Source organism: Oncorhynchus masou, chromosome 12 (assembly GCF_036934945.1).
Source record: "Oncorhynchus masou masou isolate Uvic2021 chromosome 12, UVic_Omas_1.1, whole genome shotgun sequence".
Lineage (NCBI taxonomy): Eukaryota > Metazoa > Chordata > Actinopteri > Salmoniformes > Salmonidae > Oncorhynchus > Oncorhynchus masou.
In genome coordinates, this window is record NC_088223.1 from 81,955,641 (window position 1) to 81,969,331 (window position 13,691).

General features: G+C 44.2%; 1 protein-coding gene across 2 annotated transcripts; it reads right to left on the bottom strand.

Moving 5' to 3' along the window:
• Positions 1 to 2,322: 2,322 nt before the first annotated feature.
• On the bottom strand, positions 2,323 to 4,168 carry LOC135550934 (uncharacterized). 2 transcript variants are annotated; one of them, XM_064982187.1, is made up of 4 exons: positions 3,924 to 4,168; positions 3,653 to 3,814; positions 3,534 to 3,573; positions 2,323 to 3,421 (listed from the first exon to the last, which is right to left on the bottom strand). In XM_064982187.1, exons 1-4 carry the CDS (start codon positions 4,139 to 4,141, stop codon positions 2,774 to 2,776), a joined length of 1,068 nt encoding a protein of 355 aa, XP_064838259.1. In that variant the 5' UTR covers positions 4,142 to 4,168; the 3' UTR covers positions 2,323 to 2,773. The 2 variants fall into 2 exon arrangements, with proteins under 2 accessions (XP_064838259.1, XP_064838257.1); XM_064982185.1 differs by having other exon boundaries at positions 3,653 to 3,832.
• Between the last annotated feature and the right edge of the window lie 9,523 nt (positions 4,169 to 13,691).

The following is a 13,691-nucleotide window of genomic DNA, read 5'->3' on the forward strand; positions in this document are numbered from 1 at the left end:
AGTTGCTCAGTTCCTGCTACAGTGTTGTTCAGTATTTTTCCATCTCAGTTAAACCTCGTGATGACCACCCCTCCCTATCACAACTTTGTAAGATACAGCAAGTCACACCATGTGCTCAATATTGTTACATACAAACACAAGGACAAAGCATCTGCTGGGCTGTTATCTACAGTTTTGCAACATGCAGGTCACACCATGTTACTCAGTTCTTGTCACACACAAACAGGCAAGTAGCAAGCAGTTGTTTAATCTCATAATGATGCTCCAGTGCACAAATGCAGACACCTCACACAACCAACATCAGATAATATTGAATCATATATATGCTAATGTCTATAATGTAAAATACAGAATCCAACACCAAAAACACAGCTAACACAATCACTTCAAACTGAAGCTGGAAAGATAGCGGCACTTCGTTTTGTTTTACCTGTTTTCTATTGATAGTTCTTTGTATATATCCATAAAAATGATGCTGATTCATGATTTCGACTGGCTGAGAAAAGCTTCCTGCCTGTCTCATCCTGACTCCCGACACGTTCACATTACTATGGAACATCTGGGGATTGAATTTGAATATTGAAACAATGTGGATCTAATCCTGAATGCTGATTGGTTAAAAGCGCATTCCAGCCAGTGTCGATTCCACAAATTACCACCAGCTAAATCTGACGTTAAAATGCCTATTTACTCTGTTCCATCTGACTGCCTCATCAGCCCAGTCAGGTAAATTGTAAACTTGATCTCCACTATAAAAAGCATCTAGACTAACATTTCGTTTTCAACTTTGCTGTTTGTCTCTCCGACATTTGCAACATGGTTTCAATTCTCAAATTCAATCTCCAGCTGTTTGGAGGATGGCACTGGTGTTGTTAGGCAAACCATGCCAATATATCCTCCAAACACCTGCGTCGAGGGCATTATTACTTTTATACAATGGATTACTAACATGTTCAAATAATGATTGACAGATCTTCTTTAAAAACTGTATTTTGATTTATTTATTCATACTATTTCATCCTTCCACAAGATATAGTACCGAAACAAATCTAGGGTTTGCTACCCAAGCCGGCTAGTCTTTCGTTCTATTGGTTCGGTTGCCAGAGACGTGACCCAGTCCTGTCTTTTTGTTCTTTATCTATGGACAGAACAGTTCTAAATGTTTCATTGTCATGCTGGCTGGAAACGTTCTTATTGCTAGCTACAGTCGCGTCAAACAGTGCAGACAGTAGTCCATTTGCATTTGTTTAAGCTGTTTTCTAGTGACGTTTATGGATACATCCATAACAATGAACTAATGATGCGCAATTTAGCCTGGCATAGTAAATGTGCTCTCTCCTCAGGTCACTGTTGTTCAGGGGAGCGAACCAAAAACACAGCTAACACAACTTCAAACTGAAGCTGGAAAGAATGCAAACTTGCTCCACTTTGTTTCGTTTGACTTTTTTTAATTTACATTTCTTTGTATATATACATACAAATGATGCCAGCTAATTCATGATTTCAACTGGCTGAGAAATACTGCCTACCTGTCTGTCTCATCCCGATCCTACATATTCATTACTATGAGACAACTAAACACCGGCTTCGATGGCATTATCACTTAATTGGAACATGTTTTAAAACGCACATTTGATGCAAATGTCTCTTAAATATGAACATATGAATAATGGTTCATGGTTAGACAATTATTTTTCAATTTCCAATATATACAGGTATTTTTATTTTATTTTGAACAGTTCTAAAATTGTGACCCGGAAGTACTTTTTTAGTGTTGCTGACGAGACGTTGATGTATTTAACCGCAAGGCATAATTCCAACAAATGTGACTTTTCAGTTGCATGCAGAGCAGTGGAGGCTGCTGAGAATGGTTCATAATAATGGCAGGAACGGAGCAAATGGAATGGCAGTAAACACCTGGAAACCATGTGTTTGATACCATTCCAAAGACCCCGCTCCAGTCATTACCACGAGCCCGTTCTCCCCAGTTAAGGTGCCACCAACCTCCTGTGATGCACACCAGACGTTATGTAAGCCTATAGCCTACCTAAAACATCCATCATTACATTTCAAGCCATACATTTTCATAGAAATGTGTTCCGAATATTGAATGAAATATTGGGACGGTTAAAGACCGACATTTGGTGGTTTCAATTTTTTTTATACACCCTTTGTAGCATGACTATAGGCCTATAAATGGTAAACATTGTGATTTTAGTGGAACGGCTGGCGTACTCGTTTAAACCTGCCTATAGTCCTTTTATTTTGTTTCTACAGGGTATTTTCGTTTTTTATATTTATATTTTAATCTTGTATCCATGTTTTCTTTCTGAGTAACACCAACTTCTGCGATGTAATCGCTTGCATATACAAATTCAAATGAATTTGTGTCTCAGTCAAAGTAGTTTCGATCACCAATTAGCTATTATGAGGGTTTCAGCTAGCCAATTTAATGGCTCGTCAAGGCATGAATTGATTGTGACCTATGTCCGTCACTACTGTAAGCCCAGTACTGTATTCAAACAAATTTAAACACAGCATCTTTTATTTGTATTTTTATTTCATCTTTAACTAGGCAAGTCAGTTAAGAACAAATTATTATTTGCAATGACGGCCCCTATTTACAGTAGTAGAATGTATATTATTGAGTTCGATACAAATAAAAATACATTCAAAATATGGATGTTTATTCGGCCACTGTAAAGTGTGACAAAAACAACAAACAGGGCAACTATAATTTTACTAGCCTACATACTGTAGACATATGCCTAATTCAAGGAAAACGGGCCATGCCATATCCAGACTTCCTCGGCTTCCTCAAAGATTCATTTACTCGATCTTTTATGCTTTTTCGGGTTGCATCACTCAAGGAGAGAAACATCTGAGACACATTTTTCATGATGAACACTCGGAGATTCACTGGTAAGCCAAATTTGCCTCTGGATCCATCCCAATTGGTATTCTGTGCCCACTCGCGATATCTCTCTTTGGTTACGCATTCTTGGAATAGCACAACAGCATAACGGTCCGGGCGGCCCATGCTGTGCTCGGTGAGCAGTTCGTTACGTTCTGGTGTCAGTCGAGGAATGGAAATGTCAGGGTGAACTGACGAACTGCCTGTCGGAAGTGTGGTTCCGGAGCTCACATGGATTGGCATGAATTGTGACTCCATCTCTTCCCTCTTCAACGAACCATTCTCTGTCTGACTCTCCACCAATGCGGCCTGGCACTCTGCCAATGCCACCTGGCTCTGGACCAATGCATCAGCCGTAGCCCGTATCTCAGCCCTCAGATAATGTTTCTCTTTCTGCTGGTCTACCTTCAATGACTCGATGTCAGTTTTCAAAGTTTGAATCTGCTCCATGTGCAACTTCATCAGCTGAGCGGAATGGTACTGCGCTGGCCCCCCATCTATCATGGCCTATGATAGAAACAGTAGATGCATTAGCTCACTCAATCTTAACAATCACAAGTGACTGTTCTACACAAATGCTGCATACACAAACACGTTTTAGGAATCTCGCCAAACTCACCGCTTTCTTTGGAACCACGCGTTTTTCCATTGGGTCGAAACTACAGAACAAGAACCCACATGGTTAATGTTCTGTAAAACAGAAAGCCTACAATACCTTCAGAAACATATGTTTCATACCGAGCCTTATTCTTAGAAATCCACCCAAGTTTCTTCAACTGCCTTCTGACTGTGATTAGAGCAATGTTGATGTTGTGCTGTGATGCCAACAGATTCCTCATCTCCTTCGCCGATCGCTCATCATCTTCATCAATCAGTGAGTAGATGGCTTGTATAGTCTTGCTGGAAATGGTATACAATCTAAAAATGTGCAGCATACAGTAAAGGCTACCAGTAGATGTATTTAAACATTATGTTTAGCATTATTAGGCGTACTGCAGCCATACTATACCTGTTCATTTTCCTGGGCTTTCGCGTTCGGCGTAAAACAGGCATCTGACGATAGTGTTTTCGAATAGCACTGTCCGTGACTGTAATCCCCAAATCTAACAGTATTTTTGAAATGTCCTCACTAGATTTCCCCTTCCTCCTGAAAGCCCTAATCTGATCACTTAAATGAATAGAGATCTTGGTCATGGTGCTAAGTGCTATAGTATAATCAAAGTGCATGAGGACAGCAGGTAGGTTGGTACGTAGGACTGGATCCTGAAAGTGAGGACAGTGGGAGGTCTGTTATATACTAATGTCCTATTATACAACTGGTGGGTCTAATGCTGATTGGTTAAAAGCGCATTTCAGCCAGTGTCTATTCCACAAGTTACCACCAGCTAAATCTATGACATTAAAATGCCTATTTACTCTGTTCCATCTGACTGCGCAATCCACTGTCTCATCAGCCCATTCAGGCAAGTTATATAATTGATCTCCATTATAAAAAGCATTAAAACATTATCTCACATTTATTTTAGACCAACATGTAGTTTTCAACAGCAGCTATTTGTTTAAACATTAGCTCCTGTGTCTCTGACATTTGCATCATTGTTTCAATATTCAGAAGACAGACAGGCAGTGTTTCTCAGCCTGTCGAAAACATGAATCAGCGGGCATCATTTTTATGGAAATATACAAAGAAATGTAAATTGAAAAAAGTCAAACGGAATGAAGTGCATCTAGTTTGTAGTCTTTCCAGATTCAGTTGGCTGTGTTGTTAGCTTGCTCCTCTGAACGGTGTCCTGAGGAGAGAGCACATTTTCTATGCCAGGCGAAATCGCGCCTCATTAGCTCATTGTTATGGATGTATACAAATAAATGTCACTAAAAAACAGCTTAAACTAATGCAAATGCAGCTACTGTCTGCACTGTTTTACGTGACTGTAAGTTCGCCGTAGTTGGCTAGCTAGCAAGCAAGGGACAAGAACATTGCCAGCCAGTATGACAATGGAATCCATAGATACAGAACAAAAAGTCTGAACAACTGGGTCGTGTCTCTGATAACCGAACAAATAGAATGAACGACCAGCCGGCTTGGGGCGCAACCTTAGATTTGTGTCAGGACTATATCTTGTGGAAGGATTAAATAGCGTGAATAAATTCATAAAAATAAAGTTAACGAAATATTATTGGACTATCTTGGTAACCTGTTGTATAAAAGTGATAATGCCCTCGATGCTGGTGTTTGGAGGATATATTGGCACGGTTTGCCGGCCCTCGATATATCCTCCAAACACCAGCTTCTTAGGTAATATCACTAAATTGTTAGCTGGAGTAACACCATTCCAGTTTTTCTCACCCCAAACTCCGCCACTAACACAATTATTCGTTTAATTTGGATGATTACAACTTTCAACGAGACCTGGGCTGGGTTTCCCAAAAGCATTGTAGCACTAAGATCATCTTAATTCCTTTTAAACTAAATAGAAACCCAGCCCATAGAGAGCAGACAGGATGGCCACAGTTTTCAGAAAGCCAGCTCCTTTTTACGGTACTACCCGTTCCAGGGTTAGGACAGTAACCAGCAGATGACTTGAAAATGATCCCGAACCTGACCTATCACATATTTAAGTGTTAATACCGGTGTTCAGAGGATATATTGGCACGGGTGTTGTTACGGTGCCAATATATCCGCCAAGCGCACGCTTCGAGAGCGTTATGCAATGGGTTACCAACATGTTAAAATAATGATTGAGATTTTAATTAAACTTTATTTTTGTTTATTTATCCTTCCACAAGATACAGTCCCGGTACAAATCGTTTGTCGTTCGTTCTATTGGTTCTGTTGCCAAAAACGTGACACAGTCATTAAGTATTTTGTTCTGTATCTATGGGCGCGACCCAGTCATTCGTTCTATTGTCATACTGGCTGGCAACGTTCTTATCCCTTGCTTGCTAGCTTGCCAACTACGGCTAATTTACAGTCACGTCAAACACTGCAGCCAGAATAACAGCAAAGTAGCTGCATTTGTGTTTGTTTAACCATATAACGTTAACTAGCTCTCGTCAGGAAACAACTTTTAAGTACAGAGATCTCATAAAGTCTGCTTGATTAACAAAGCATCACAGATATTTCAAGGGAAATCAGGTGACAAACCCGTTTTTGAAATGGTGAGTGATGGAACAATATTAGTTGTGTATTTATTACATTTTACTAATTTAGCAGACACTCCTATCCAGAGCAACTGAGCAATTATGGGTCATGCACTAGCCAGACTGTCTTAACAACTAGGCTACCTTCCACACTCATTTATACATTTGTTCCATATATAGGCAAGTCATTTAGCCATTTTAATAAGCTATAAGGTCTCACTTCTACCATATAAGAGAGTTGTGATAATGCTGTGCCATCAATTTGTTTGAATATATTTTCTCTCATCAATTTGTAGGACAGTGAGGACAGACACAGCCTGCCACTCTCCTTCCACACTGAGCCCAAACCAGAGTCACTGGTTCCTGATTGTGACAGTGGAGTCCAGTGTGCAGCGCAGGATCCAGAGATGATATCAGTAAAGCTGGGAGACTGCAGTCAAACACTGGGGCTGATTAAAGAAGAGGAAGAGATTGTGAAATATATTCCTCATGGTGAGAGAAGCCTCACTCCTGCTCTGACTGTGAAAGTGCTTTATTACAAACCCTAAACTAACCATTATCAGAGAGTTCACGCAAGAGAGAAACCATACCATTGGTCTGATTGTTGGAAGGGTTTCTCTCAAATGGATACCTTAAAACAGGTACATTTGACACATTTGCCAGAAAGTACACACAGGATATACAGTTGAAGTGTACTGTAGAAAAGGCCCATGAAGTTGGTGGAATAATCCTTTAATTCATTGACACTTACTCAGCTGGGCCAGGGGCACTTTAATTAGGTCAGGTGGAAATGTCAGACAGATCTCAACTCCATAAAAGGAGGAAATTGCCATCGCCCGAGCTCACTGCTTTCTCTTCCTTAACTCCATCTGATCCAGAAGTTCTGTGCGTCCATGAATCCACACAAGTCCACCGACTCTGTTACCTTTCATCTGAACTATCTGTTGCGATCCGGAGAGTGGGCCATCAGTTATTGTTTATAGTTATTACTGCGGAGCGCGGCTTGGAGCTCACGCTTCAAACATTGTGTAATGTTTGACTTTGATATCAAACTAATGGGGATTATAGATTGAATAACCACTGTTTGTATTCCTTCATGATATATGATAAATAGTTACGAGCCTAAATGACTGGAGGAGAGGGAAGAATTGCCTCCACTGGAAGGAAGAAGAGAGGAGGAGAGAGCAGCTGAGGGAAAGGTCTTGGAACAAAGGAAATATCCAGGAGCTAAGCCGAAAGCAACAAAGGCTTCATCCTCAACGACCAGCAGCACCAGAAGAACTAGGCAAGCACCTGGTTATTTTAAGGATTATGTGGTTGAGTTTCCAACATCAAAGGGCAAGTCCACCAGAGCTCAAAGTGTTGATGGATCAACTATACGTTTCAGCCATCTGAGCCAAGGACCGGAAACTGCTTTGGAGCAGGAAAGTGGTCTACATGAAGAACCCATGGAGGTGACTCCAACAGCACAGCACCAGCTTCCTGAGGCAGGTTCCGCTCACCCCTTAACTAATGGGAAAATGTTGAGGCACTCTAGACGGAGTGGGAGTTCAACCGGTGGATACCCCTTTGGAAGTGGCCATGGTAGACGCCATTCACTAGCCCTCAGCGATTCACAGACCGCTGTCCTACAAAAGAGGATGAAATTATTGGCTTTGGAGGAAATTGAGCGTCAGATTGAGGAGGAACAACAGGCTGACGAACAATGTCACCAATTGGATGTGCAGGCCCGTAGAGCTCTACAGGAACGGGAATTCATTTCCAAGGACCTGGCACAGCAGCGACGGCACCATCAAGCCAGAATGGAATTGGAGGAGGCACGGATGGTCTCATCCTTCCTGGAGAAGAACGAACAGGGAGTTGACCTGACCACCCCTCCACATGGTCCTGACCTGTCTTTCTTTCCCAATCTGCCCCTCTGGTACAGCATGGCACACAGTCCCCGGAGGCTCCGGGGTCAACAGCCAGCACGGGGGACAGGCCGCTCCACCAACTCCCTCTATGCCAGTGACACAAGTTAGCATTCCTCCATCTGGACAAAGCATCACTCCTTTGCCTTTCCGCCAATTACCAACCACGGCAAATTGTTCCTTTCGTCCAGGGCCAGGCCAGTCCTCAAATCTCAGGTGGGAGGGGTCTCACCCAATTCCGGCTGCATCAATGGAGGGTCTGGGACAGTAGGGGACCGGCCCAATGAGGCCACAGTGGGCTCATCAGAAGTCCCGGGTTTATCCTTCACGCAACCAGTTAAGGGAGCGAACATTATGAAACTACTAGTAGCCTCAGCCTATGGAATTCCCAGACCCAAACTACCATACTTTGAGAGCGGAAAGGAGAGTGAATTTGTCCTTTTGGAAATGGCATTGGAGAGCCTACTGGGTATTCATAGTCATCTGTCAGAACGCTACAAATACCAAATACTAATGGATCATTTGCGGTTTCCCAGTGCATACAGGCTAGCCCAATCCTAGCCCAATCCTTTATCCACTCCACAACACCGTACACTGCCGCTCTCCAAGCCCTTAAAATGGGAGACCATGCTGCCTTCCAAGAGTTCTCCCTGGCTGTCCAATCCCTGACCTCAATGCTCCAATCCGTTGAAGGAGAAGAATGGAACGAGCTGAAATGTGGTTCCCACGTGGACAGGCTTCTTAGCAAACTTCCAGTGTACCTCAGAGACTGTTTCATTGAACATTGTTTGAACAAGGGCATCCTGAGAGAGGGCTCGAGAAGCACCTATGCTCTCAGAGACCTGGCCACAAGGTTGGAGGTGAAGGCAAAGGCGAAGAGCATCGCTCACCAGGCTACAATCTCAGCCATAGCCACTGGGGGAAGGAAGGAGTTTGAATGCCAGGAGGGACCGAAAAGGCCAAATCCCACTACCATGTACTTAACCTCTAGCGTCGAGCAATCCCGTATCCGGGAGCGTAATCATAGCTTCAAGCTCATTAGCATAACGCAACGTTAACTATTCATGAAAATTGCAAAATGAAATAAAATAAATATATTCACTCACAAGCTTAGCCTTTTGTTAACAACACTGTCATCTCAGATTTTCAAAATATGCTTTTCAACCATCGCTACATAAGCATTTGTGTAAGAGGTATTGATAGCTAGCATAGCATTAGCCTAGCATTCAGCAGGCAACATTTTCACAAAAACAAGAAAAGCATTAAAATAAAATCATTTACCTTTGAAGAACTTCAGATGTTTTCAATGAGGAGCACTGGGCGGCAGCCTAGTGGTTAGAGCTTTGGACTAGTAACCGGAAGGTTGCAAGTTCAAATCCCCGAGCTGACAAGGTACAAATCTGTCGTTCTGCCCCTGAACAAGGCAGTTAACCCACTGTTCCTAGGCCGTCATTGACAATAAGAATTTGTTCTTAACTGACTTGCCTAGTTAAATAAAGGTAAGAAAATAAAATAAAGATAGCAAATGTTCAGTTTTTCCAAAAAGATTATTTGTGTAGGAGAAATCGCTCAGTTTTGTTCATCACGTTTTGGCTAAGAAAAAACCCTGAAAATTCAGTCATTACAACGCCAAACTTCTTTCCAAATTAACTCCATAATATTGACAGAAACATGGCAAACGTTGTTTAGAATCAATCCTCAAGGTGTTTTTCACATATCTATTCGATGATAAATCATTCGTGGCAGTTGCCTTTCTCCTCTGAAGAAAATGGAAAAGTGCACGCAGCTGGAGATTGCGCAATAATTCCGACGGAGGACCCCAAGCGGACACCTGGTAAATGTAGTCTCTTGTGGTCAATCTTCCAATGATATGCCTACAAATACGTCACAATGCTGCAGACACCTTGGGGAAATGACAGAAAGTGTAGGCTCATTCCTGGCGCATTCACAGCCATATAAGGAGACATTGGAACACAGCGCATTCAAAATCTGGGGCACTTCCTGTATGAAATTTCATCTTGGTTTCACTTGTAGCATTAGTTCTGTGGCACTCACAGACAATATCTTTGCAGTTTTGGAAACGTCAGTGTTTTCTTTCCAAAGCTGTTAATTATATGCATAGTCGAGCATCTTTTCGTGACAAAATATCTTGTTTAAAACGGGAACGTTTTTTTATCCAAAAATTAAAAGAGCGCCCCCTATATCGAAGAAGTTAAATAGTGAAGCCGGGGAGAAACCCGGGAAGAAGACTCCTCTCAAGAGCAAGAACATCAAATTCCAGCCTTACTGCCCATATTGCAATAGTAAGGGGCACTTCCTTGGCTCATGCTCCAGGGTTAAAAAGCTCACTCAAACTCAATTGAAGGCCTGGATCGCTTCAGGCGAGTGATGCTACAAGTGTGCCCGTAGCCATAAGGTGGGGAGACCTGCACATTGAGGAAACCCTGCAATCGCTGTAAGGAAATCCATCTCACCGTGTTGCTTGATGTAATTCTCCAAGCACAGAAAGAGCAGAGTATGCTCATGGAAGGAGCTGCAAAGGAGGTGTACCTCAATCAGCAGAACCGGTCTCCAAGGGTCATGTTGAAGGTGGTCAAGGTCACTCTACAAAGTGAAGGGAGAAGCATTGATACATTCGCCATTTTAGATGATGGGTCAGAAAGAACAATCATTCTCACGGCGGCCACCCGTCAGCTTAACCTGGAGGGGACCCCCGAGACCCTTAATCTCAGAACAGTGCGACATGATGTTATCCAAATGAAAGGCTCTGTTGTGACCTTTAGCATTTCACCTTCAGGAAACAGGGATGTGGCCTATAACATCACCAATGCCTTAGATGGCTTGAATCTTGCAGAGCACTCCTGCCCGGTAAGTGTTCTACAGAAACAATATCCTCATCTACGAGGATTGCATCTTCCTAACCTGGCCAGAGTAGCGCCACTTATCCTGATTGGGTCTGACCACCCACATCTCATCACCCCGACTGAGCCTATACGAGCTGGACCAGAAGGAGGGCCCATTGCTGTCCGTACATCCTTGGGTTGGGCTGTGCAAGGTCCAGCCCATCTACTTCTCTCCACCCAAGCTGTACAGTCACAGCAAGTCCTCTTCACCAGAAGCAATCCAACTCCATCCCCCTGTGCAGCCACTGACCTCCTTCAGAATGTAGAGATGCTCTGGAAGATGGACACCTTCTCCAACCGAGAGATTCATAACCTTGTGAAGGCAGGCTATGTCACAAAAGTGACCACTCACGGAGAGGGGAACACACTCAGCAAATCCTGGTGTCTCCCTCACCATGTTATCCAGCAACACGGTGGGAAGTACCGACTTGTCTTCAACTGTTATTCCAAGCTGCTGGTCAAAGCCTGAATGACTGTCTACTCCCCGGACCAACCTTAGGTCCTTCCTTGCTCTGTGTCCTCCTCCGGTTCCGGCAACACTCTACAGCCATCAGTGGAGACATTAAAGCCATGTTTCATCAGATTCGTCTGCTGCCTTCCGACACCACACTGCTCCGGTTCATATGGCGAGATAGTCCTGTGTCCTGTCCTGTGTGGCTCAGTCGGTAGAGCATGGCGCTTGCAACGCCAAGCGTCGTGGGTTCGTTTCCCACTGGGGCCACCCATATGTAAAAGTAGTGGCCCCAGCCGACTTGTAAGTCGCTTTGGAGAAAAGCGTCTGCTAAATGGGATATATTATTATATTATTATTATTATTATATGGAACGAGACGCAGAGCCCACCATCTATGAATGGCAAGAACTCCCATTTGACACCACCTGCAGTCCTTGCTGTGCCATATATGCTCTGCAGAGACACGCACGGGAGCATCCAGACAGTGACCCAGAGGTATGGAATTCAGTGGAAAATGCCTTCTATGTGGATAATCTCTTACAGAGCAACCCATCCATGGCTGAAGTGAAAGCACTCCTTGATAAAGTACGGAATCTACTGTCCAAAGGGGGATTTGAAGTCCGATAGTGGGCTAGTAACAGTGCGGAGGTTATCCAGCACCTCCCTCAACAAGCTAGGTCCAGTAGCAGTGAACTATGGCTATCGCAGTCTGGTGTTAACCCAGAAGAGCCCACTCTAGGACTGAGATGGAGCTGCATACCGGATACCCTGGGGTACAAGCACCGCTCAGCCCTGAGTACCAAAACCCCCACTCAGCGTACCATCTATAGGACCCTGGCCAGTCAATACGATCCCCTTGGGTATATCCTGCCATACACAACCCGGGCCAAAGTCTTAGTCCAGGACCTGTGGCAGACCAAGAGGGACTGGGATGAACCAACCGGAAGCTACCAAGAGAGACTGGGATGAACCGATCCACCCGGCTGACCTAGTGGAACGATGGATCTGTTGGGAAACAGAGTTATCGGAGCTCTCTGAAGTCCAAATGCCAGGATGTTATGTACCACCCTGTGCTGGCCAACTGGGATCATGCCTGGAACTGCATGTGTTCTGTGACGCTTCGGAGCGAGCTTATGGGGCGGTTTCCTATCTAAGAGTGGAGGATAAGGCAGGCCACACCCATGTCTCCTTTGTCATGGCCAGGTCCAGGGTCGCACCCAAGAAGCAGTTGTCAATGCCTTGGCTGGAACTCAGTGCTGCCCTTTCCAGCGCCCAGTTGGCCTCTACCTTGTGAGCTCACCTTGCCATCTACTGGAGTGATTCGACCACTGCATTGACCTGGCTCATGTCGGTGTCTTGCAGGTTTAAGGTGTTCGTCGGAACTCGCATTGCGGAAATCCAAGACCTAATAGAAGTCCAGGACTGGAGGTATGTTGATAGCATAAACAATCCTGCTGATGACGTTACTTGCGGTAAAACACTTAAGGAACTGGCTCAACCCCATCGCTGGAGCTTGGGACCACCATTCTTGTCCCAACTAGAGAACGAGTGGCCGACAGCCCCCAGGCGTGTGGCCCCTCCGCAACCAACTGAAGCTCACGGAACCAACAACAGCACTCCCTGACCTAGCACAATCCCAAACATTGCCGGATCTGATCGGCGCCACAAACCAGACCTCAGATGGGGTGGCTTCTATACCCACCTGCCTTGCGGCAGAGACACTACTCCTCCAGCATACACAAGCAGTTAGCTTCCCTGAGGAGCTAAAAGCTCTGAAAGCCGGTAGGGAAGTTGCTAAGGAGAGCCGTCTTCTCTCTCTCGCCCCAGAATATGATCAAATCCTTGGAGTGATCAGAGTCGGTTTTGGACCCCGATGCTATCCACCAAATTATCCTTGACTCCAGACACCCTCTTACCAGGCTCCTCATCAAGAGTTATGATGAGAGGCTTCTCCACCCAGGGCCAGAGAGGGTCTATGGGGAGATGAGGCGGAAGTACTGGATAATTGGAGGACGAGGAGCCATTCGTAAGCACCAATAAGCCTGCATAGAATGTCAGAGATGGCTGGATTACCTAACAAGTCTACAGCACAAATGGCAGATCTCAATGTTACCTCCTTTCCTTGGTAGAGCAACATGCTCAATGCCTGTGTATTTGAGGGAGGAGAGAGGACGGTTCGCTTCAACAAAGTGAGCTACTACTGGATAGTCAGTGTTCTTACACCAGATTGAGCTGCAGTGTTCAGCAATGCGTTGTTTTACATTTTTGCATAAGATGATAACGCTATCAGGGATTTTTCAACCTCTATGTGGGTGTCTGAAGAAGGATGTTTTTGTAGTGCTATTGGACTGTGCACATGGAATGAGTGTC

What these genes read in the sequence shown, in the direction of transcription:
- LOC135550934 (XM_064982185.1), bottom strand. Translation starts at nt 4,141, where the DNA reads ATGCACTTTGATTATACTATAGCACTTAGCACCATGACCAAGATCTCT. An exon ending in ATTTCTAAGAATAAGGCTCG is followed by an intron (nt 3,574 to 3,652) that starts GTATGAAACATA and finishes CTTGTTCTGTAG; the next exon opens with TTTCGACCCAATGGAAAAAC. An exon ending in GCGTGGTTCCAAAGAAAGCG is followed by an intron (nt 3,422 to 3,533) that starts GTGAGTTTGGCG and finishes TTTCTATCATAG; the next exon opens with GCCATGATAGATGGGGGGCC.